General features: G+C 41.3%; 1 protein-coding gene across 1 annotated transcript in view; it reads left to right on the plus strand.

The window, feature by feature from the left end:
* The window catches only part of LOC146833903 (coagulation factor XIII B chain-like), a 204,497-nt gene extending 180,976 nt beyond the window's left edge, over window positions 1-23,521 (plus strand). The window contains exons 9-11 of the mRNA XM_085601809.1: window positions 4,253-4,447; window positions 12,328-12,507; window positions 23,134-23,521. Coding sequence (XP_085457935.1) covers window positions 4,253-4,447; window positions 12,328-12,507; window positions 23,134-23,336 — 578 coding nt within the window. The 3' untranslated portion in view covers window positions 23,337-23,521. The remainder of the gene's footprint in view (window positions 1-4,252; window positions 4,448-12,327; window positions 12,508-23,133) is intronic.
* The last annotated feature ends 278 nt before the right edge of the window (window positions 23,522-23,799 follow it).

The following is a 23,799-nucleotide window of genomic DNA, read 5'->3' on the forward strand; positions in this document are numbered from 1 at the left end:
CCAAAGTAAAGTCGGGGTCTCCGGCGGACGTCTGCCCCGCACGCATCTTACAGCAAATCTACTCTAGCTGCCCTGATCCCCCTATCGCCTTCCTTAACAGCTCCTTGGCTCAGGGTGTTGTGACCCCTGCACTAAAGGCCGCCACCATAGTGCCTCTGCTGAAGAAACCCGGCGCGGACCCTTCCATCTCGGCTAACTTTCGCCCCATCTCCCTGCTGCCCTTCCTGGGCAAGGTGATGGAACGCCATGTCACCGCGGTACTGAGCGCTCACATCGAGGCGAATGGGGGGCTGGAATCTCGCCAGGCAGGATTCCGCCCCAGGCATTCGACCGAATCGGTCGTAGTCTCAGTCCTAGACAACCTCAGAAAGGGTATGGATGACAACAACCACCAGGCACTGGTCCTCCTTGATCTCTCCGCCGCCTTTGACACGGTGGACCATACCATCTTACTTGCCCGTGTCAAGGCGGCCGGCATCGGGGGATCAGCTCTGGTCTGGCTCTCCTCCTTTCTGAGGGACCGCACTCAGGCGGTCCGACTAGGCGATTTCACCTCCACCCCTCTCTCTGTCACTTGCGGTGTTCCACAGGGCTCCTCTCTCTCTCCCTTACTCTTTAATCTCTATATCTTTCCTCTTATCTATGCACTCCAGCAGCTGGAGGTCACTGTTTACAACTACGCGGATGACCTCCAGCTCATCTTTGATCTGTCCCCCTCTCCTCTCTCGGTCTCTAATTTCCAGTCAACTTTGACATTCATCAGGGACTGGATGAACCACAACCATCTTAAACTGAACCCTGACAAGACCGAGCTGGTTCTCACTGGTGGTTCATCCAGCCCCTGGAACTCTCTTTTCTGGCCCCCCTCTCTTGGCCCGGCACCATCCCCCTCCACCGTGGTCAAAACACTGGGTGTTAAAATGAATAATCAGCTCACTCTTCACTCACAAATCAGTTCCGTGGTTTCCTCCTGTTTCCTCACTCTCCGAACTATCCGCTCTGTCTCCCGCTTCTTCTCTCCCCAGGCACTTAAGACCATCATAGCCGCCCTGGTAATCTCACGATTGGACTACGCCAACGCCCTCTATCATGGCATTCCAGCGTACAGCCTGCGTAGACTCCAAACCATCCAGAACCAGGCGGCCAGGCTGATATACAGCCTTCCACGCTACCACCACTCCACCCCCCTTCTAAAAAAGCTTCACTGGCTCCCCGTGAAACAACGCTCCCTTTTCAAGATCGGATGCATGGTTTTTCAGGCCCGCCAGGGCACTGCCCCCGCTTTCATCGCCTCACTAATTAAACCCTATGTCCCCGCTAGAAATCTCCGGTCTTCCTCCAAGTCCCTTCTCCAGACCCCCCGCTTCTCACGCAAAAAGTGGGGCGGTTCTAACTTCTCAACTCTGGCCCCCACTTTCTGGAACTCACTTCCAGACAATCTCCGTTCTGCAACTCAGTATCTCTCCTTCCGTAGAGACCTGAAAACTTTCCTCTTCAGCCAGGCTTTCCCCGCCTAATACTTACTCCACCCTTCCATGGTCTTTCTTCCTCAGTTACTGAACCTCCAGCGCCAAGAAACCGCAAGGTGTACGCCGCGCTCTACAAGTGTTTTTAAATTAAATTAAATTAACTGAGACTCAGTGAACACCATATGGAAGCAGTTACTTAACATACAATCTCACCAGTATTATGTTAGACTAAATTCTGGCTAATCCACAAAGCCAACTGGACCCCATCCTGCCTATGCAATATGAACATTTTAGATAGACCCACATGCTGGAACTGAAAGTAAGAACTCGGAAATCTTGCTCACCTATTATTCCACTGCAAATCGGTAGGAATATTTTGTGACCATTTTTTCTCCTTCATTTCCTAACTTTTTAACATCGAACAAAAAAAGGAATTTTCAGTTCTTCTAAAGAGCTTCCTTCACCCTGACATTTGCAACCCTACTGATCATTTCTTACTAGATCTTTTATTAACAACTGCAGTTAAAACAACCACCTCAAACTGGAAAGACACACACAAACCATAAATTATGGTCTGGCTAAACTGGGTGTCATAGATCAGGAGTGCAGAAAACATTGCTCTCCAGCATTCCCCTAAATGCTTACTTTAATACCCCCAAACCTCCCTGAACTACCGGCCTACTACCTTGCATCTCAAATATGTAGATCTCTATTCTCAGCTTTGTACTACAGACATGAAAGTAGGAGCATGACATCAGGCCTCCCATTTTCATTCCTTATCTATATATCTCCCCTCTTTTCACTTGATTTTCTGAGTACCTTTTTTAATATGGCTAATTTATACCAACACTATGTATAAAATGGCCTATGTACCTGCCTGTTATAATGATTTTCCACCCATACAGTCTTCTATGAACGACTAAATTTGACACTGTACTTCACCAATAACTTCCTTTTTTTTGGAAGGTGTGGGATTTGTCATCTCCACCTGCTATGGTCTTTATTTCCTTTGTCTCAGTATTTATTGCTTCATAGTTTTTGTATTGAAAATCAATAAAGATTATTTGAAATCAAAAAATATCTAGATCCGCCCAACACACTTGTGGGGATCACTGCCCTATAATTGTATTCAGTCATTGCACACTATTAAGAAATAATAAAAGCATTTACTCCAGTTAGGTATCCTTATGTGGACCCCTAACCGACTTATATGAAGCTAGTTTTGGTTGTAAACACAACCCTAATATAATTATTTGTCATATCACATCCCTTGTCTTACTCTTCTCATGTCACTCTCAGCTTATACAGGTGAATTTTGGGGCTGGAGTACAAACTGGGAAATTAACTGCTATAATGGAGAGCTATTTGGGTGTCGTTTGCACTGTTTGTATATCTTTCAATCAGGTATTTTTCAATAATACTATAAAACTATTGAAATAATGTATTTTTCTCAAAAAGAAATGATTAATTAGGCGTCTGGCTGCGTAGCAGAGGTTGCGTGGGCAAATCTTGTGCACATTCAACCCCTGGGACCTCATTACAAGTTGCACGTTAATTCCTATGGGGGTCAGTAACTCCTGTTACCAGTCCCATCAAAATGACAAAATCCGTAGTACCTGGGATTTGCTCCAAGAGGTTTCTTTCATCTGTTTCAAGCAAGCAAAATCTCTGGTATAAAAACTGTAAAAAAAAAAGAGCAATTAAACATTTAACCGACACTACATGACCAGTTGTGCAGGTAAATCCATATTTCTCAGGTCACCCTGTGGGTCCCACTTACAACCGACTGGTAATCCCTCCAGATTTACCCTTTGGAACTGTTATCGGTAATTAAGGTGGGAATTACCTGTCACATCATTGCATTCTCGGAATGTTGTCATTTTAGATGTTTGGGGGGCAATTTGCTAAGCCATTTATGAGTATATGGAGTAGTAATACATGAGTACTCATTTGGATACTAATGAATGGCTTTGCATGTGGTACTAAGAGGCCTGATCCACAAAGATGTTGCTGTGACTTAATCTTGTAGAAACCCTGAATCCAGGAGGAGGTCATTAAGTATGCTGGTCAGTTTTTAAACAATTTGAAAAACAATTGCATGTGTAGTTATTATTATACTATGGAAACAGTTCACCCAGCTATCGTAAACACATTTTCTGATGAAAATAATGTAAAATGTACCTGTTTTCCAAATTAAACAAGAAATCCATTTGCTTCAGAACAAAGCTAAATGTGGTTCCTGTTTCAGCCATTATTAGATGAACTGGAGCCTTTTGAATGAATGTATGCGTTTAGAACGCATACCTTCGGAACACCGTCATTAGAACCAACGCGTCTTTAGCACAAATTCGTTCAGCACGCAAGTCGTTTTAACAACTTGCCTTAGGGGGGGCGCAGGATTTTGGGATAGTTTAATTTACTATTCCAACTCCAATCTGAGCAACAGTAGGGAAGGTGTCAGTCTTTGAATCTAACACCATTTTCCACCAATGGCCCCCCTAAAGCAAGTCGTTATACTTGTGTGCGCTATATTGCCAGCTCTGTGAAGGGACAGTGTGATTCCGGCTTTGTCCTAAAGGGCGTTTTCCCTTTTGAATGGCCTATTTAATGAGATCTGCACAGACAATGACTTGTTCTAACTGATCAGGCAGCCATAGAAGCGGACTTCTGAGTAGTGCCTTTACAAAGAACATTACGCGTGTGATGAGACATCCTTCCTAAGCCTGCCAGAAAAGAATGTCGCAAACAACTTGTATTTTGCATGCTTTTTTTCTGTGTTACAGAACCGTGTAAGGCAGATGCAGATGAAATGAAAAGCAACAGCATCGAACTGCTATGGAATTACGAAGCAAATATACATTCCCTCCACGGTGATATCATAGAGTTTGCATGCAACGAAGGATTTGTTCTGGCACAAGGTGAACTCAAGGTCCAGTGTGTCAATGGAACGCTGAAATACCCTCATTGCATCAAAAAAGGTAATACACCACATCATTTTATAAAAACGTCTCAACCTTAAAGTGCAACTTACTTTTCATGTTTAAATGGAACATGTGTTTGTGCTGTGTTTTTTTTGCATATTTTTAAATCAAAAAAATTCCACAAACGGCACCAGTCAACACTTTCCTTGCTTATGTCTAAAGGTGCCATACACGAGGCCAGGTTTTCATTATCCCATTTTCAGATCTGCCTATATACATCTTTAGGTGTTTTGTGGCGCTTATTCCTCAATACCTAGAGAGAGGGGCAATAGGTGAGTCTCCCTCAGTCATTTGTTGTTGCAAGTGAAGTGCCGTCTGCATTTTGATCAGCCCACATGTGTTGTTTTTCCTCCTCACGGTTTGCTGTGCCGCCTTTTCCGTTGAACAGTGGTTTTAGAAATGTGAGTGGGTAGTAGTTCTATTTGTTTACCCTTGTGTTGTGCAGCTAAGGGGACCACCTGACCCACCCAAATCTTTCCTGGAGAGTTTATTATTCGTGACATTAGTGGGAAGTTTCTTTCTTGCAATTACAGATATTAGGGCCACTCATGAGTTTGCGCCAAATCTCCAAGGGATAAACAATCTAGTAGAGATGGGGAGAGGTAACTGATTCAGATCGGTTGTGATTCGCGATGACAGTGCTCACTGTGAATTAGAAGCGGGCCCTCTGATGATTTCATGTGTCTTGGGACTGGTTGGAGAAAAGCCTGCCAGTTTTTGATTGGTTCTGATGCCGTGTAAGTTTCACGAACCTCAGTGCAGAGTGTATACACCACAAATCAATGGCAATGGGCTCCTGACTCTGCAGTAGTTGACTGCCTGCTCCGGCACCTGGGACCCTCACCTCCACTCTCATTGCCGGCTTCTGTGACATCTCTCACCACCAAGAGCTCCACAATCTGAACCAGTGAGATATTAGTTTGGCAGATCACGCAGTATCTGTTTTAGGCCAATTTCCTCCAGAATTCCTCCAGGAGTTCGGTGGGGGACATTCAGACAATGAATGTACGACGTAATTGGCATTTCCACCAGACGGATTTTCACTTACCACCAAATTCCAAATGAGGCCGATCTCTAACATGGCAGATGGACAGGCCACTTTAAGCCCTTTAAACGGAGTCAATGTTTCTGATCATTAGGGTTAGTGGCAGGATTTGCTTTTGAAATATTTGAAGCCAAGCCATAATTTTTGGTATTTCAAAGCTTTAAAAATAACTAGCATACCAGTTGTGCAAAGTTGTCATCATTATAACTTTATTCGGTCATTACGACCATTAAAGTGCGAGTGCTTACAATACAATGATCCAACATTACACAGAAGATAAAAGATCATTAAACAGTACACATCTGTTAAAAGGATATTAAATCATCGCTAATGTAAAAGACAATTGTTAAAAGAATAAGATCTATTAATATTTCTAAAACGTGGACAATGCTGTGTAGTGGACAAGGGCTGACACCAAGCAGCTGTGAAGGAAATCACAGGAAGACAACCTAGTCTGAACTGGATATAAAGTTTTCTATCCTGCGGGATGGTGATATAATCCAAGTAGGCCTCAAAAGTCCTTTGCATTTTGAATTCCATTCATTCGTAAGGCGACCCACTGATGATTGTACAACAAAAGATTGTGCTACCCAACTCCAGTATTGGGGTTTAACCACTTCTTTGCTGGGCAGTTGGCCTACATCTCTAGTTTCCCAAGAACTTCCTGGGCCTATCGCTATTACTAGTGATCTAACTTCATTAAGCCACCTAATCTTTTTAAAGCGATCAAGTTTGGAAACCTCCTTAAGCGCTGCCATATAATGGGAAAGCTCGGGGGTTAACCTAAGGCACAACCAAAATAGCAAAGTTGTGCAAACGGAAATTGATAGTCAAAACAAAAGTCTTTGGCAGATGGAGATGAAACTTGCAAAGATTGTGTAGTATATGGCTTTAGTCCTCCTTATGATCCTAGGAACCACACACACAAAGAAAATAGAAAGACCCTACTGCGTTGACTTCAAATGTCCTCAAAGAGCACTGTCATCTAGTAAATGAATTATCAAAAACTGGTGTCAACACAGGGGTTGGACCAACAGAGCTTTGGTGATGCGCGTGTTCATCTGCAGACCACTACTAGGACTATTTTTAGAAACATTTTCTAAAAAAAATCCCAATATTGGTGCTTCCTACCAATTTCCTCTTAAATATATAAGTTACACAATCAGTTAGCAGAAATCAGTGCTTAGTTCGATTATGAAGGGCAAAGAGCAAGTTACATATGCATGTTAAGAAGCATATAGAGACCTGTAGTAGCCTATCGATCACCCATTTTTTCAGTCTTTAAGGTAGGGAAAATTGCCACAGATGCCGTTGTATTAATTTTCAATGTGCTAAAGCTAGTGACAAGTGCATAGCCGTGACTTGCCAGGGTGCGCACCAATAGAAACCACATTATGCAAATCAAAAGTATTACAGAGGGAATTGGTATTCCGGGTTCACATCCCTCAATATCTCCTCATTCTGGGCTGGAATTTCAGCTGCAGATTTCAGCTGTTTTTAATCTCTGGGTGAATGCTAAGAGAGCCACATTGTTGTCTTGGGTCTCACAGTTTCCTGGTGACTTCTGTTACTGTTACCATTGCAATGAAGCAATGAGGGCCTTTAAGGGAAATAGACTGGGCGTGATCTGATTCACTGATTGCCAGTCTCTAATTGCTCCCACCCAGCATTTTCAAATAATGGATCTTAGGTGCAGGAAGATGCCTACATGTGAAGAGATTCATATGGCTTTATTGAGTCTACACGTTGTCATTACAGCTCTTGTCTCCTCCATCTTCAGCCACTTTTTTCAGCTTCTAGACCACATCTCATCTTCAAGACACATGAGGCCTGACTGCATAAAGACAGTAACCAGGGGAGCCATTGCCTTACTTCATGTACTTTTGTAACTGGCAACTTAAAACAGTTTGGTGCTTGACAGTTTCATCACTTAATGCAGTTCAGTGTCATGCGCTGAAGGTGCTAGCTAAGTTCCTTAAGGGGTATTGAAAAGTCTATCCATCAACACCAACGGTGTGTGACTAGACAATGTGATAAAACACTGGGATCTCTGGTGCCATTTGCTTCTCTAGGGCCCTTCACAGTTATACACAGGGCGCATCATTTCAGTGCTGCAATCATCAGAGGAAGGGCTTTTGAAACCGGTCTGCACAGCACCACTCTATTTAATCAATTCGAATAAACTCTCCAGATGTTTTGCCACATATTTCTGTCTGAAGAAAAGAGACAAGTGAGAAAAAAAGTTGTGAACGTCTGGGAGATATACATGATAGAGAAAACAGTGAACTGTGACATTTGTATTCTGGTAGAATCCACCGATTACAGCCGTGAAATTCTGTGGTGGCTTTTGTCAACTGTTATACTCAAAAGATCTCTTGTGGTTATAGCACCACAGAGATATAATAACGGTAAATGTACATATGTCTTAATGTCAGGGGTGGAAGAGAACATGCCATTTTGCGTTTCAAGAAGAGGAGAGGCCAATTATATAACCAGATGTGACTAAGCAGAAACAATAATTTTTCAAAATCTAATGTATTTGGCATATAATATATGTTTCTGACAGCTTGCATCCCTTCCATGCACAGGGTGCAGTTAAATGTGTGCCCTAGCTACTGTTAGAATTAACTTCAAGTCAAAATAAGTTCAAGAAAAAATAGATTTTACTTCGAAAATCTTAGGAATCAAAAGGGGGAGCAAGAGTCATATCTGTGAAGCTTCACGAAATTAGGGTGACCTGTTATGATATGAAAAAGGAACAGGCAAATGCATGCATCCCCTGCTGCCCTTAACCAAGATGTCTGCCAAATCGTATTAACTTCCAGGTGAACACATATTGGCAGTCCCAATAGGTCTGGTATTAATACGCTGTGCTCTGCATTCACATAGGCACACCACCCATTCTGCACTCATACAGGCAAACTGCTCACCCTGCACTCCTAGAGGCACACTGATTTAACCATGCACTGCACTCACAACATACACCGAAACCCTCCATTCAGTTGCATTCCGCACCCTACACTTAGACAGGAACAGGAACAATGGGTAACCTACACTCACAAAGCCATGTTGCTTATCTTACATTGATACGGGCTCCTCGCTTACCCTCAGTGACAAAGAAACACCGTTCACCTCACACTGCACAGAATCCCCCTTCCTGTCACAATACACACCACTCACCTTGCACTCACGCACATTGCTCACCTTGCAGTCACACAGGCACATCTCTCACTATATAATCACAAAGGTACACACCCTGCACTAACATAAGCACATACCTCACCTACAAATGCACATCATTCACCAAGCAATCAAAAACCACATCTAACCTCGCACTCATGGAGCCACACTGTTTGCTGTAGAATCACACAAGCCTCACCCTAAATTAATATAGACATACTCCTTCCCCTGCACTCAGAGTTACAACGCTCAGAGACGTTTTATAGCCTTGGCAAAGTGGGCACTTGCCCCGGGATCCCAACTTCCAAGGGCCCCACTGGAAAAGTGTGCTTTCTCTTATTGAACACTGTCTTTTCTATTCTTCTATGTACAACTCTCTCCTTCTCTGCCTATCTCTATCTCTATCTCTATCTCTATCTCTATCTCTATCTCTATCTCTATCTCTATCTCTGACTCCAGCTCTCATTTTAAGGATTTGTTGAGTTCCTGGTAAGACATATTTCTACTGTTATTGTGTGACTCGGTAAAAGTTTAAAAAGTACAGTTTGGCATCATGCTGGCTTGAGTTAGCAGGAAATTGGAAATTACATTCAAAACGTGTTCCTTACAGTGCTCCTAAAATTTGTCTTGCCCAGGGCCTCTCCAAACCTTAAGATGGCACTGAACTTAACCTGCAAACACAATACATACCTAGACACTGCTATTACCTTTAACTCACCCAGACATCCCCTCACCATACACCCAGATAGTAAATTCACCCTGCTCTTATCCAAACATGCTCCTCACCGTACACACCCCCAGATACGCCCCTCACCATGCACTCACCCAGACACTTTCCTTACCATGTAGTCTGAAGACATACTGTCTACCCTGAACGTACAATATCCACCGCTCACCCTGCACTCACAATAAACATCACTCAAAAGGGCAGCACTGTCTGCCATGCTTGGTTTCTAAGTTATGCAGTTCTCACAGTTCTTTTTTTTCCAATTAAATATTGGCATTTCAAATATAAAACAGGATATGTTCAGCAAATCAATATAATTGTACATGAAATACAAATTACACATTTGAAGATAAATCGAACAAAGAAAGGAAAGAACAAAGAACAAGTATGTTAATCACATGTATATGAGAACAATCATCTCAAAATATCTCTTGAATATATCAAATAACACAAGTCGATAAAAGGTATATTCCTAAGATAAAAGAGGTTACAGTGTTAAAGCTGTCGTAATTCTAGAAAAGGGCCCCAGATACAATCAGATTGTTGCAAGTTGTCATTTAGGTTACAAATAACTTTCTCAAATTTTGCCATTTCATTTTTATCTTCTAGCCAGGATTGAATTGTCGGGAGTATATTTGTCTTCCAGAAATGTGGTATTTTGGCTTTATGTATAGACATAGGGGTGCATCTGAAATATCATGCAAAAAGCGAATTGGAGAGCAGCTATTCAAATATTATTCAATCTGAAACCCAAAAATACTAACTTTTAGACACTCCCACAATACATGAACAATGCCACAAACAGATTCCTGGCATCTCCAAGAATGTGTGATGATACAATGCATTCCAGTACAATGCACGCCATTACAACAGGGTTATAACAATGTATTTATCATTACAACTCATTACAATTACACCGCAAAATTTTACGTGCATTTTAAGGCATGCATGGTGACGGTATATGTTTTCTTAAAAATGTACCGGTAATTACAAGCACTTTTTATATAGCACTTTTGATATAAATATAATTTAAATATATTTATACATATTCCCTCAACCCATAACCACCCCAAAAACCATACACACCCTTAACCCTAAAATTTCCATTGCTACCCAAAAACCCATACCCACCGTAAACTCTAAAAAATAACCTTGCCACCCAAAATCCCACACTCACCCTAAACCCTGAAATTACCCTTGCCACCCAAAAATCCATACCCACTGTAAACTCTACAAATCACATTGCCACCCAAAAACCATTACCCATCCTTAACCCTTATATTACCCACCCTAAATCCTAAAAATAACCTTGCCACCCAAAGACCCTCACCCAGCCTTAACCCTAAAATTAACGTTGCCACTCAAAAAACCCATACCCACCCTAAACCCTAAAAATAACCTTGACACCTGCAAAAACGCTTACCCATCGATAACCCCAAAATTACCCTGCCACCCAAAAACCCACACCAACCCAAACCCCTAAAAATTACCCTTGCCTCCCAAAAACCCATACCCACCCAACCCTAAAATTACCCTTGCCACCCAAAAGTCTAAATCGATCCTAAACTCTAAAATAACCTTGCAACTCAAACATCCTTTCCCACCGTTAGCCCTAAAATTGCCCTTGCCACCCAAATACCCACACCCAAAAACCATTACCCACCCTTAACCCTAAAATTTCCATTGCTACCCAAAAACCCATCCCCACCGTAAACTCTAAAAATAAACTTGCCACCTAAAATCCCACACTCACCCTAAACCCTAAAATTGCCCTTGCCACCCAAAAAAAACATACCTACTGTAAACTCTAAAAATAACATTGCCATCCAAAAACCCATACCCATCATTAACCCTTATATTACCCTTGACACCCAAAAGCCCACACCCACCCTAAACCCTTAAAATGACCCTTGCCACCCAAAAACCCATACCCACCCTAAATCCAAAAAATAAACTTGCCACCCAAAAACCCTTACCCATCTTGGGGATGGGATTGCTCCTCGTCTTCTCACCATTCACACAATAGCTCTACAGACAGTAATTATAAACGGATCAACTAACACTAACTGGCACTGGTTCTCATAGTCAAACTACTTTCCCATGATGAAAACTTCATCTCTATCTTTCTAAGGAATATTTAATAAAGACATTTAATAGCAATCTTTGCGGAAGTAGAAAAATGTGCTGAATTATTTAAAAGTCTAATCAACTTATTGTTCATTAAAAAGAATACATGTCACGGGAAGGTCAGGAAAATCAATTGTTCTTTTATTCACATTCAGTATTTTCAGTCAGGTCAATATGTTAAGGGAAATAATACTGCATCAGTTATTTAGGCCTAGCACAGTTAAGTATGACTGCGTACTACATTCTGCATTTTTACACACACTTAGAGTTTTCTCTTAAGACTTTGCATTCTTTCTATATTTTGCCAACTCTACATTATTTTCTTAATATTATTAAACACGACTTCAAGTGTTAGGGGTTTGAGCATAGAGGTAGAGAAAGAAAGCACTTTGGAGAGACCAACCTATCTCATCTATCCATGACAACACCGAGAGGTGTCCTGTGTCTGGACAGAGACAGACTCTATTAAGGATGTTGGAAAAGCACCGGCCATTTAGCATGATTAGAGGAAGTGAGTACTGCCACCTCTCCGGGTAAGTGTCTGGTTCCCAGGGGCAGATAAAGGCACCCAGGTAAAGAGAAAATACGATTCCCAAGTAAGATGCAGGTGTGTGGGGAGGCTGGGGGCTGTGTGGGATAGGATGTTCTACCTTTCCAGGGAGATTTCCTATGCATATAGAATACAGTTGAAAATAAACTGTCACTGAGTTCAGAACAGCTTCTGAAAACACACATTGTTAGAATGAATAGATGAAATGCAAAATAAATCTCCTTTTTGCCTCTCCTATGTCCTCTTAGGTATTGAGGAAAGCTGTGGATCACCACCAGCCATTCAGAATGGAGTCATTCAATCAGAACCAACAAGCTACAGCACAGGATCTTCAGTTGACTACTCATGCTTTGAACATCATTTCCTGCAAGGATCTAGGAGAATCGACTGCAAGAATGGGCAATGGAGCACACCACCAGCCTGCATAGGTAAGGATAAGGAGGCATTTTTAAATGTCGGAATAACAAAGGCTCGCTTATGTTTTAAACTGATAGAAGGTTCCGTATAACACCAAAATAGGAATGGTCTTTCGCTGTCAAGGTCTTAGCCCTTCTATAGCATTTTGCTACCACTAGTGTGACTGAACCATTTTTACCTCACCCCGAAGAAGAAATTACATTACATTTGCTGTTGATTAAACGTTCCACTGCACTACTCCACTCCCTTCAAATCTTAACAAACATATTTTTATGATCAGAGAGGTCATTCATAGCCTTCGTCATTCCATCAGTCACAAGAATTAGGGGGTTCCGAGCTACATCACTGTTTCATGATAAAAGAACTACCAAAAGAAGCAGCAACATAGAAGAAGTATTGGTCTACCCATGGGTCCAGCTGGCCAAGCATACCTACATCAGGAATATGGTGGCAACATTCTTTCATGCATGTCAAATTATGAGCCGGAAATGTACCTACTTTACCCAAGGCAAAATGGCGACATTTAAGGAACAAACAAATCAACAATATGTCATGGGTTGGTCGCATAGAATGCATTAGCTTGCTGTTGAACGCTAAAGTTGTCTGAAGTGAAACACCACAAAGAAACACTCCACTGTTAGCTTATCTCCAGTTTCTAGAAATCGTTCTGACAGTAATTACAGCTATCCGATGACTAGCCTCAGATCAAACCTAAATATGACTTGGTAAATCTCTAACATATCAACCTAGCAGTTCACAGGCTGACACTTCAAACATAAACCCGGCAACCTTTAGTCAACTCATCAAGATAAGCTGTAGTACTGTAAAGGTGATGTTTAACACAGAATTGTGTTATTTTCAATCTTGCAAGAATCAACCTATGCTAGGTCAATTAATTTTTGAGTAGCCTTTCTTGGTGGAAACATTTGTCCCAAACTGAGCACCCACCATTCACAAGGGGCAGTGTTGCTTTTCATGGAAGCACCAAGAACTAATAGTAATAAGCACGGTTTGTTGTATGGCAATCAGCTGAATGTATTTTCATAATTGGCAGTCCAAACCGATGAAACATTGATTTACTGACAAACAACACTACAGTAACATGGATTTTTTCTAAGCGCAAAGGCCCAAAGCTGCATCATGTCACCTCATAAGAGACTTTCTACCATTTTTGCCTCATTAGACACCGGCATGAACCACTGTGGGCCTCTAAAAAACAGCAGGCCAAGCACAAGCTCTAAAGTAATTCAACAGTGGTGTGAACCTCCAACCCTTCTCTGTAAGAAATCCAAATTATTATTAATATTAATATAAACTTTTCCTGATAGTAGTGCCTCACTGATTTGAGCCTGATCTGTTTAAAAAAACTTAAGGGAAGAAAACTTAAACATTCTTTGATATCTATAAACAGCAACAAGCATAGAATCATATAAGTGATGTTGAAGCTTAACGACACATTGTGGATGTGCCAATTTCCCAGAACATAATTAATTTATCACCAATAGCCTAATAATAATGTAAACACAAGGCCCCTGCCATTTATATTTCAGCTTTAGAGATATCAGGTCACTTTGTTGCATTTTGAGGATTTTATGCCATCAGATTAACTAATTTTAGAGTGTATTGTGTCTAATCTCAAAGGGTAAGTAAAATTAATCAGGCTTGAAATTAAAATAGAATTTTCGACAAGGTTAAAGGACACTCTCAAGCCAATGGGTATAAATACAGCATAACAACTTTATCAGAGTAGCTACACTTCAGCTTGAAATTGTGCCAATTTTCAGGAAGATGAACATTTCCAAATGTCAAGTTTTATCTCCAGTTGCAAATCACCATTTCCCCAGTGCATGTCCTGGGTTTACCTAAACTGTTAGAATTCGCGAAAACGAAAGAATTGCTGTATTTTACCACCTCAACCCTTAGCTGGCACTGTTAGAGTAGTCTGTATGTTTCAAAACATAAATTATAGCTTGACAAAAATATAACCATGAGTTTCTGCGTTATGAAGCGATAAAATATGTGTTTCTAAAAACAAGTAGAAGAGTGACAGGGAAAAGGAATAACTCTGCCTTGCTCCTTGTAATATCACATGCTGGTAAAATTGACTTGTGCAAAAACACAAATTCCCTTGGTTAGTAATATAACGATGATCTTAATCTCATGTGCTCCACTTAAACCCAAATAAATGTTTTTGCAGCATCAAGATTAAAGACAGAGGGCCAGACATACAAACGCATTTTATTGTCACAAAACTGCGAATCTGTAAATCACTGGGTTTGCAATCAGAAAATTTGGATTTAGATTGTAGTAAGCCCATTTAGTGATTCAATAACATGTTACAGAATCACTAAATGGGTTTAGAAAACCATAATGAATCCCTATTTGCAAGGGGCGCGTTTAGGGTGTCCCTTCCAAAAAGCGGTTCCTTGTGGTATGTGTTAATGTTTTACGATTGTGGTCGCAAAACATTAATATTTTATCAGTACCTGAAAGGAGGTGGTGACCAGTTTGCAAACAGGATCGGGGTCCAAAGGGAATGATTCCCCTTTGTGGATGGTCCCAAATATATTTTTCAAGAGTAGGCAGTAGTCCACTGGACTACTGCCCATTCCTAAAAACTGTTTTACAAACTTTACTCTTTTATTGTAAACACATCCCATTTTTCTTGGGTGCTATGAATGGAACGGTTCTGTCCTCCGCCTCAACCGTTCTCTCCTAGCACCCACCAATCGGAGAAGCGCCAGTGCTCCCCCAGTGGGCCACTCATCTAGAGGCCCCCACTGGGGATGGCAGAGGGCGCACTTCTGCTGCCACCCCTAGGCCCCCCTCGGTGATCTGTTGACGTCAGCGCACTAACATTGCTCCAACATCATCAGAAGAAGTTACAGACGATGTGCTGGAAGCCATTAGCTTACAGCGCGTCCAGGAGACAGGACACTTGCGATGTGTCCTTCTTCCCAGTGGGGCGGGGGGATTTGGGGATTTTCCTGTAAAAAACAGACACAGGGGGAAAGGAAATAGTTTATATCCCTTTCCCCTTTGCTTGTTTTGAATGGATTGCTGCTCACTGATTGTAGGTGAGGCCTGCGCAATTGTGGAGCAGGAATCCATCCACTGGACCACCAGGGATTTTTCTTTTTGTATTCAGGGGAGTGACCCCTTAGGCAAGGGGAGAGAAGTTGGCCTAACGGTTAGGGCGCTCGACCTCGGACCTGGGGAAACTGGGTTCGAGTCTCGGTAATGACGCTAAACATCCTGTGATTCTGGGCAAATCACTTAATCTCCCCGTGCCTAACAAAAAATGAATGTGTGTCCTTATGTAACATAACTGGAGCTATGTAAAGCGCTCTGATACCTGATTGGATTCAGGTCAAGTTCGTGCTATATAAAACAAGGGTCACTCTCTGGAGGGCATGTTTTTTAACCCTGTGGGCTTGAACAGCCGTTTTTTCAGGATTACTTTTTGGTGCATTGTGACGAGAGCGGCCCCTTGTGCAAGGGTCGCTGCCCTTGGGGCAACAAGTTTTTCCATGTTTCAGCCCCCAGGGGCCCATCTGCCCCCAAGCGGAGCAGAATCCACTAGACACCAGGGAAAGTTTCTGTATGTTTGTGTGTAAACTGTAGTTCGGCTGATGATCTCCATGTACTGGCGTTTGGCTGGCTGTCCGTGGACTGGTGATTGGATGGTAGTGTGCGTGGAGTGGGGCTTGGTTGGTAGTGTGCCCAAAGTAGAGTCAGCCTAAAAATGTATTAAAAAATTTGCGTATCAACACGCTGTGATACCCATCCAATCTCTACAAGTTTTTGGTCCTGCCCTGTTGCAGGCATTTGGTTCACCTACTGAAGTGAGGTGGCATTTTAGTCGGGAGACCGAAGGGAATGCTGGGTGGTAGTAATTTGTGCTGGTGCGGTGATCTCTCACAAAAATGTGAGGAAACTGGGATTTGTTTAGCTAAATGTGAGGTTTGCAGGGGATTCAGGGTAAGAAAATGTTGGGGGATCCATGCAAGCAATGCCTCCCTGGACTCTATCGGGTGTTAGTTTTCAGAAAGGTCTAGGTTTTGTAGGTTTCCATAGATAGTTGCCGAGCTGGGACCAAAAACGCAGGATACCCCCTTGCAAAACCAGGTCGTTTTGTGATAGATATATTTGATGTCTCCACAACTCATTTTGGGTCGTTTTCTGTTGGGGGCACTTGGATTACCCACACAAGTGAGGTGCCATTTTTATCGAGAGACTTGGGGGATGAAAGTTTGCGTCTCGTCACAGATTTCAGAACTTTCCATCACAGAAATGTGAGGAAACTGTGTTTTTTTGTCAAAGTTTAGGTTTGCAAGGGATTCTGGATTAAAAACATGGTAAGAGCCATGCAAGTCCGCACACTCTCGATATCCCTAGGTGCCTAGTTAAAAAAATTGTACAGTTGTGCTAGGTTGCCCTGGATGCTGGCTGCGCTAGGCCCAAAAATCCACAGTTAGGCACATTGCAAAAAAAGTCAGTTTTCAGTGCAAAAATGTGAAGTGTCCTGTTTTGTTTTTGGCCGTTTCCTGTCGCAGGCACTAGGCCTGCTCACACAAGTGGGGTACCATTTTTATCCGGAGACTAGGGGAATGCTGGGTGGGTGAAAATTTGTTGCTCCCCACAGATTCCAGAACTTTCCATCACAGAAGTGTGAGGAAAATGTGTTTTTTAGACATGCTTTGAGGCTTGCAAGGGATTCTGGGTAACGGGACCCGGTGAGAGCCACATAAGTCATGCCATCCTGAATTTTCCTGGTGTCTTGTTTTAAAAAATGTATGGATGTGCTAGGTTTCTGTAGGTGCCGGCTGAGCTAGGGCCCAAAATACACAGCTAGGCATATTGCAAAAAAACCCGACAGTTTTCAGTGGAAAATGTGATATGTGATATGTCCATTTTGCGTTTTGGGCCATTTCCTGTCGTGGGCACTAGGCCCACACAAGTAAGGTGCCATTTTTATCACCAATGTATTTCTCTGCAATTGTGCCTTCCAAATGTTGGACTGTATGTAAAAAAGAAGTCATTTTTAAAAATGACCTCTAATTCACGTAACAGTATATGTCTTTCAAAAATCTGCCACAGCTAGTAGTAGTTACATGTGAAAAGATGGGCACAGCTCCATTTCGATATTTTTTATTTCAACTGTTACTTTCTATAAGAAAATCTTAAAGGATCTACACAAATGATCCCTTGCTGAAATTAGAATTTTGTCTACTTTTCAGAAATGTATAGCATTCTTGGGACCACCATTGGTTTCACACCCATTTCTACCACTTACTCGATGGAGGAGGAAAGCACCAAAAATATGAAAAATAGGGTATGTCCCAGTAAAATACCACAAATGTGTCGAAAAATGTGGTTTTCTGACAAAAGTCTTCCTGTTCCTGAAAGCTGGGAAGATGGTGAATTTAGCACTACAACCCCTTTGTTAATACCACTTGCAGGGAAAAAACGGATGCTTTCTTCTGCAGCACTTGTTTTCCCATTTGTCCCAAAAACAAAAACAAATGTAGCTGTATTTTGGCTAATATCTTGGTTCCCCTAAGTGTTCTAAAGGTACCAAACTCTGGGTACCTTTAGAATCCCCAGGATTGTGGAAAAAAAGGACGCACTTTTGCTGTGGATACCTTATGTGGACAAAAGGTTATGGGGGTCTCAGTGTGAATGACTCTAAATATATTACAAAACGGTTAGATACCGGAGGGTCAGAGGGAACATTTTTGAGACCGCACAGGATTAAATCCCCAAATAAAGTATTATAAACACTAAGAACCTCAGGGTTCTTAGTGTTTATAATGACTCTAAATAGCCATAAAAAGGCTTGGCACGGTGGGGGGGGGTGTCTAGCAGCGAAAGGGTGATGGAAATGGAAAACAGGCTGCATTTAAAGAAAAAAGATTACTTTATTTAAAAGTGAAAGGGAGTTTAGAAAATTTCAATTAATATAGCAAAAATGAGAATATGTAACTATAACATGCGTTTAAGTGAATTGTTAAATGGCTAAAAAAAAGTATTACACAAGTTGCATGGAGTGTCAGGCATGAAGGGTGGCGGTGGGAAACTGGAATTCAGCGTGCAACAGAAGATGGCAAATATGGGCTTCTTCATTGATCTACAAATTAATGCCATGACTTTCTGGAAAAAGGCGCTTGGACAAGCCTTATGACCAGCCCTTCTCAAGATGGTGGATTGAACACAGAAAATTATTTGAGGTTCCCAATTTAAGATGGAGTTGAGCCTTTTTTATGTCAGTTCCTGTTTAATCATATATAAGAGAGTGACAAAAGGAAAAGGTGTCACAACATGTTTGTTCCCTTATTTCTTAATTGTGTTTTTGCCTCCTTGCTACTATTGCTGTCTTAGATTTTTGATTTCAACAGATTGATCTTCTTATGGATTTCTTCACCTTATTCTTGCTTGGCTGTTTCTCCTTCCTGATGTCAGGAGGCATTTGGTGCATAGCTAGTTACTTTAGCTCTAATCTGCAGATCAAGAGCTATAAGGTTTCCACCGAGGCATATCCATTTTAAGGGTTTTTCCTCCTCACTAACACTCTTTTAAGGAGACACTTTATACTATTCACATATGCTTTTCTATGTGTGGTGGCACTGTAACAACTTGGAAGGTTCACCAATTCCTCAGACAATTAAGAGCGGTATGGAACAGTTCTTTTCGCCATCCAGTTGTAGACACCATTACATTTTGGCAAGTTTGAACTTCCAAAATAAAGAGAGAAATATCAATAAAGTTCTGATATGGAAACACGGCTTAAGAGTCATAAGCAGTATCAAAATAACCTAGAACTTGGAATGTGTACATTTAACAAACAAACGTAAACTGCCCCTAACTAACCACACCTTGCAAAAAGTAGTTCTTTCTTGTCTCCAAACTTGCACTGTTTTTTTGGAGTATGTATAGTTCAGCCTTCAGTATCAATATTTGATTAACAGGAAAGTATGTGATGCTGTTTTCACCGTTCCCTATGTTTTGCAAGGATCATTGTCATCTTTTTTTTAAAAAAAATCTCTTTATTTGTCAATAAAATGGTACATCAATATATTCTGATTCACAATAACAATTCACCATATCAGAAAAATGGGAGTGGGAGTTAAGGATAACAGAAAAAATCACTGAATTCGGGTTCATACCAGGCAAGATCGCCAATACTGTACAAAACAAACATAGCTTCACTGAGCGGTAAGAAAAAGACAAAAAAAAAAAGAAAGAGATACAGAAATACAGAATCCCAATTGTGCCTGTACACTATGTGTCCTCCAAGCAACCCGAGATAGAGTCAAACTTTTGCAGCGCTCTAATTCCCCTAGCTCTAGCTAGAGCCTTCTCTCTTTCACACGTTTCTCTGACAATGGCCCACCACTCAGCGACTAAAGGAGGCTTGGGTGAAATCCAGACTCTGGCTATTGCAAGTCGGGCTGCTACTGGCATTATTTCAATGATGGATCTATAGCCACGACTGTCCTCTTTATAGCCCAGCATCTTCTCAGTTGTCGTGAAAGTATATTCATACCCAAGTCGAAGCTTAATAGCGAATGATATCTTCTGCCAGAATGTTACTAGTTCAGGGCAGGTAACGAACATATGCACCATGCCGGCTGCATGGATCCCACATTTAGGGCATTCACAACGTGCCCCGCCAGATGTCCCCGCTTGGAAGCCCCCACCTCGAGCCCATCTAGCTATCCTTTCCAGTGTATAATATAGTGCACAGATGTCCGGAACTGCTGAAGTCTAACACTTACTGAGTATACTGATCGCTCGATAACATCAAATGCCATCCTGACCTCTTCAAGAGTGACATTTGCGCCCAGAGTCACACTCCATCGTGTTGCTAACTTCTAACAACCGTCCACCCTAACCTGACATAAACATCGATACTTCGTGCTAATTGCTGCCCTCTGATTCTGTGCATGCAAACAATCCCATATCGCTGAGCCTGAAACATCTTGCAATAAAAGGTGTCTGTTGAGGTAATCCCTAAGCTGGAGATATTTAAAGAACATTTATTGAGGGATAGCGAATGTCAGTTGCAAGTTTTCAAATGATAGAAAACCGTTAGTATCATAATAAAGTTGACCCAAATTGTAAATGCCGTACTTTGCCCATTTCCGAGCCTCAGAGTCCTGAAATATCTCGGGCAGCATTGGGTTACTCCAGTGGAGGAGTTTATCATGTATAAGAGAAATAGAGCACCTCGCCATAATGCCCTGCCATATGTGTACACAATCCCTAATGGACTTGAAGCGTACCCGTTTAAAGTAATCGGGGGTCATTGATTCTGTATAAAAACATTTGGCTATCTGAACCAAGAATGAGCCAGTGCCAAACTTCCAGTTTATCTGAGCTCATGAGGCTACGTAATCGCCCCACAAACGCTGGCCAAAAATACATTTTAAAATCGGGGAGTTCTAAAACCCCTTCGTTAGAAGGGTATTCATTAGTCCTATTGCCCGTCTCGATTTTTTGTACCCCCAAATAAAACTACTCAAAACCCCATCTAACTTATTGAAAAAAGAATTTGGGATACGCAGTGGGATTGAGTGGCATAGGTACAAACATTTTGGTAGCACCTTCATCTTTATAATATTGCACCTCCCCAGGATGCTGATTGGGAGTTTGTATCAGCATTTTAATTGCTTAGAGATAGTTGCCAATAAAGTATAATTATATAATGCATGTATATGTTCAATCTTAGGGGAAATACGAACCCCTAAATACGTAGCAGTCGGGCAGACCCCTATAATAGGTTGTTCCGGCTGAAAACTTAGAAGCACTCGCGTTTTATTAGCATTCGGCTAATAACCGGAATACATACCGAATTTCTTAGCTTCCATTTCAATACTTTCTATTGCAAGTGCTGGATCGGTAGTGAACATAGCGATGTCATCTGCATACGCAATGACTTTCAGCTGCCGCTGCCCTATGATCAGGGGAAGGATCATTGTTATCATTAAATTAGAGAGGGTTTAGCTTCAGAGAATAACAAACCCTTGAACCAGGTGCTATGAAGGAGAAAAGTTTTTTTTCCGCCTTTATTTTCCGACTTCGCATGTGTGCTGCACTGTACAGCCTACATACAAAGTGGGAAAAATTTTAAAGTTAGTCTAAGCATGGTATTTTGCACTGGAGGGGTGTCCTTCCAGCACAAAACCTATGCTTGACTCACAGATACACCCTTACACTATATCGCAAAGGTGTCTTGATAGAGCACGGCAGCTAACTTCTGTGCCGGCACTTGGAAGATTGGAGGAGAGCGCCATAGTTCAGTTAATTTGGCGCTCTCCTGCTCCTTCTTTCCACGCAGTGCAGCGCAGCATTTATGGCTGCTGCGCTGCTTGAGAAATTGGTAAATCTGGCCCACGTACATCCCCAATGCAGCTTGTGCCTATGTTTCTAACGTCAACATTTATTTACTAAGTATCACTATTATTTTTTCTATATACTATGTTATGTTATCATAAAATGGAAATGGTCATAACTAGAGAAAATCTTGGACTAACAAAAAAATATGGTGTTTGATTAGTGTACAAACACTATTGACCTTTATTGACTGAACATTTCTGTTACAATATATTTGGGCTGGCTGTCACACACCTCCCAGGTTGTGGCCATGATAGCTCAAAAATAGATAAGACTCGAGTGTTTGGGAAACCACAAAGTATTACAGCAAAGAGTATGATTTAGGAGATATCCTGATAAGGGGTGTGTGCTGTTTGGTCAGGATTCGTTTTGTGGGTAGGATGAGAATTTCAGTTTTTGCCTTTGTAGCAACATGAAGCTTTCTTTGATCACTTGTTTTTATGTATATAAAATGTCTCAGTATTATTTTCTCAACTATTGTATCTACAGAGGCAGGCCCAATAAAGATAGGAATTTAATATGGTATTAACATTATAGATCTTATCATATCTAGCATGAAACTATGCATACATTAAAAATAGTAGTGATTAGCAGAACTCTTGGGAACATTGTTTGAAAGTTCAGAGTGATTGATATATTGCTTAACTTTAGTTTGGATACCAATAATTCTCTGGCCAACATTCCATTCATTGTTTTTTGATCAGGGGTCAACAGGTCCCACAATTTAATGTATATCGATCCTTTTTCAAAAGTAAAGATGAAATGCACTTTAGAGGGATGTTCAAGACACAATCTGGTACCAGAAATGATGGAGAAGATTGAATTTGTTTAAAAAAATTATTCTCTACTGAGCTATTTTGTAGGATAAATACTTTTTGTTGATGAGCCTGCTACAATGGTATACCTGATATTCCTATGAGGTATGAAACTGGTTAGTAGTCCTGCACAATATTGGGTTACTTGGTGGCATGGGCAATGGTTTGATTTGCAGCTCAAGAAATCAGACACACACACGTACGTACCATACACACATCGAGATACATACACACACACCCACCTTCACCTGCACCTCAAGATAAAGTCATGATAACTTAGCCCTAGGATAATCACCATACTGTCACAAAAAGTTATACTTAGTGCTTTAACATGTAAGAAAATGTTGGTGTTGTCACTGTTTGTTTGATTAATCATTGTGGCACAATTGTCAATAACATTATATGTGCCACTGTGTTCTCTTCTAGAACCCTGCATATTATCTCTGGAGGAAATTGAAAACAACAATCTGGAACTTCGATGGAGTTTTGACAACAAGGAATTTTTCTTCCATGGGGACTACATTGAATTTAGATGTAAGAGGGGGTTTTATAATGCACCCGTGGATGGGATTTCTGGGGTTAGAGTACAGTGCATGTTTGGTCAGCTGAAATATCCCAGATGTGCATAAGGATGCAGATCAAACAATATTTGAAGACAGTGGAAATTGCATTGAAGTTTCGCCTCAATACTATGTGTAGTCACCTAAAATTACGCACATCATTTTCTGTTTTATGGTCAAAATGTCTGTTGATTAAATGTGGGCAGTATTATAATTTGTTATAGCAAGAATAAATATATATCTTTGTTAATATACTTTTTATGCCCTACTCATTATTTAGAGGGATGAAATTAAAATTTGGAGTGTACACATCTAAATAATATTCTACTGAAGCAAGGTACAAATATTAATCACATCAATGCTCAAACCTATTGATCTGCTTATAAAGGTTTCCAGCACATTCCCTTATACCCTGAGGGTGTGAAGATAAGCTGTCATGATTCCAGGTATGATTTAATAATTTATACATATGGGTCTTTTTGTTTTGATGCAAACACGCTGTAATTCAGAGGGTAAACTGCATTTGGGGAAT

Source organism: Triturus cristatus, chromosome 4_2 (genome assembly GCF_964204655.1).
Source record: "Triturus cristatus chromosome 4_2, aTriCri1.1, whole genome shotgun sequence".
Taxonomy (NCBI): domain Eukaryota; kingdom Metazoa; phylum Chordata; class Amphibia; order Caudata; family Salamandridae; genus Triturus; species Triturus cristatus.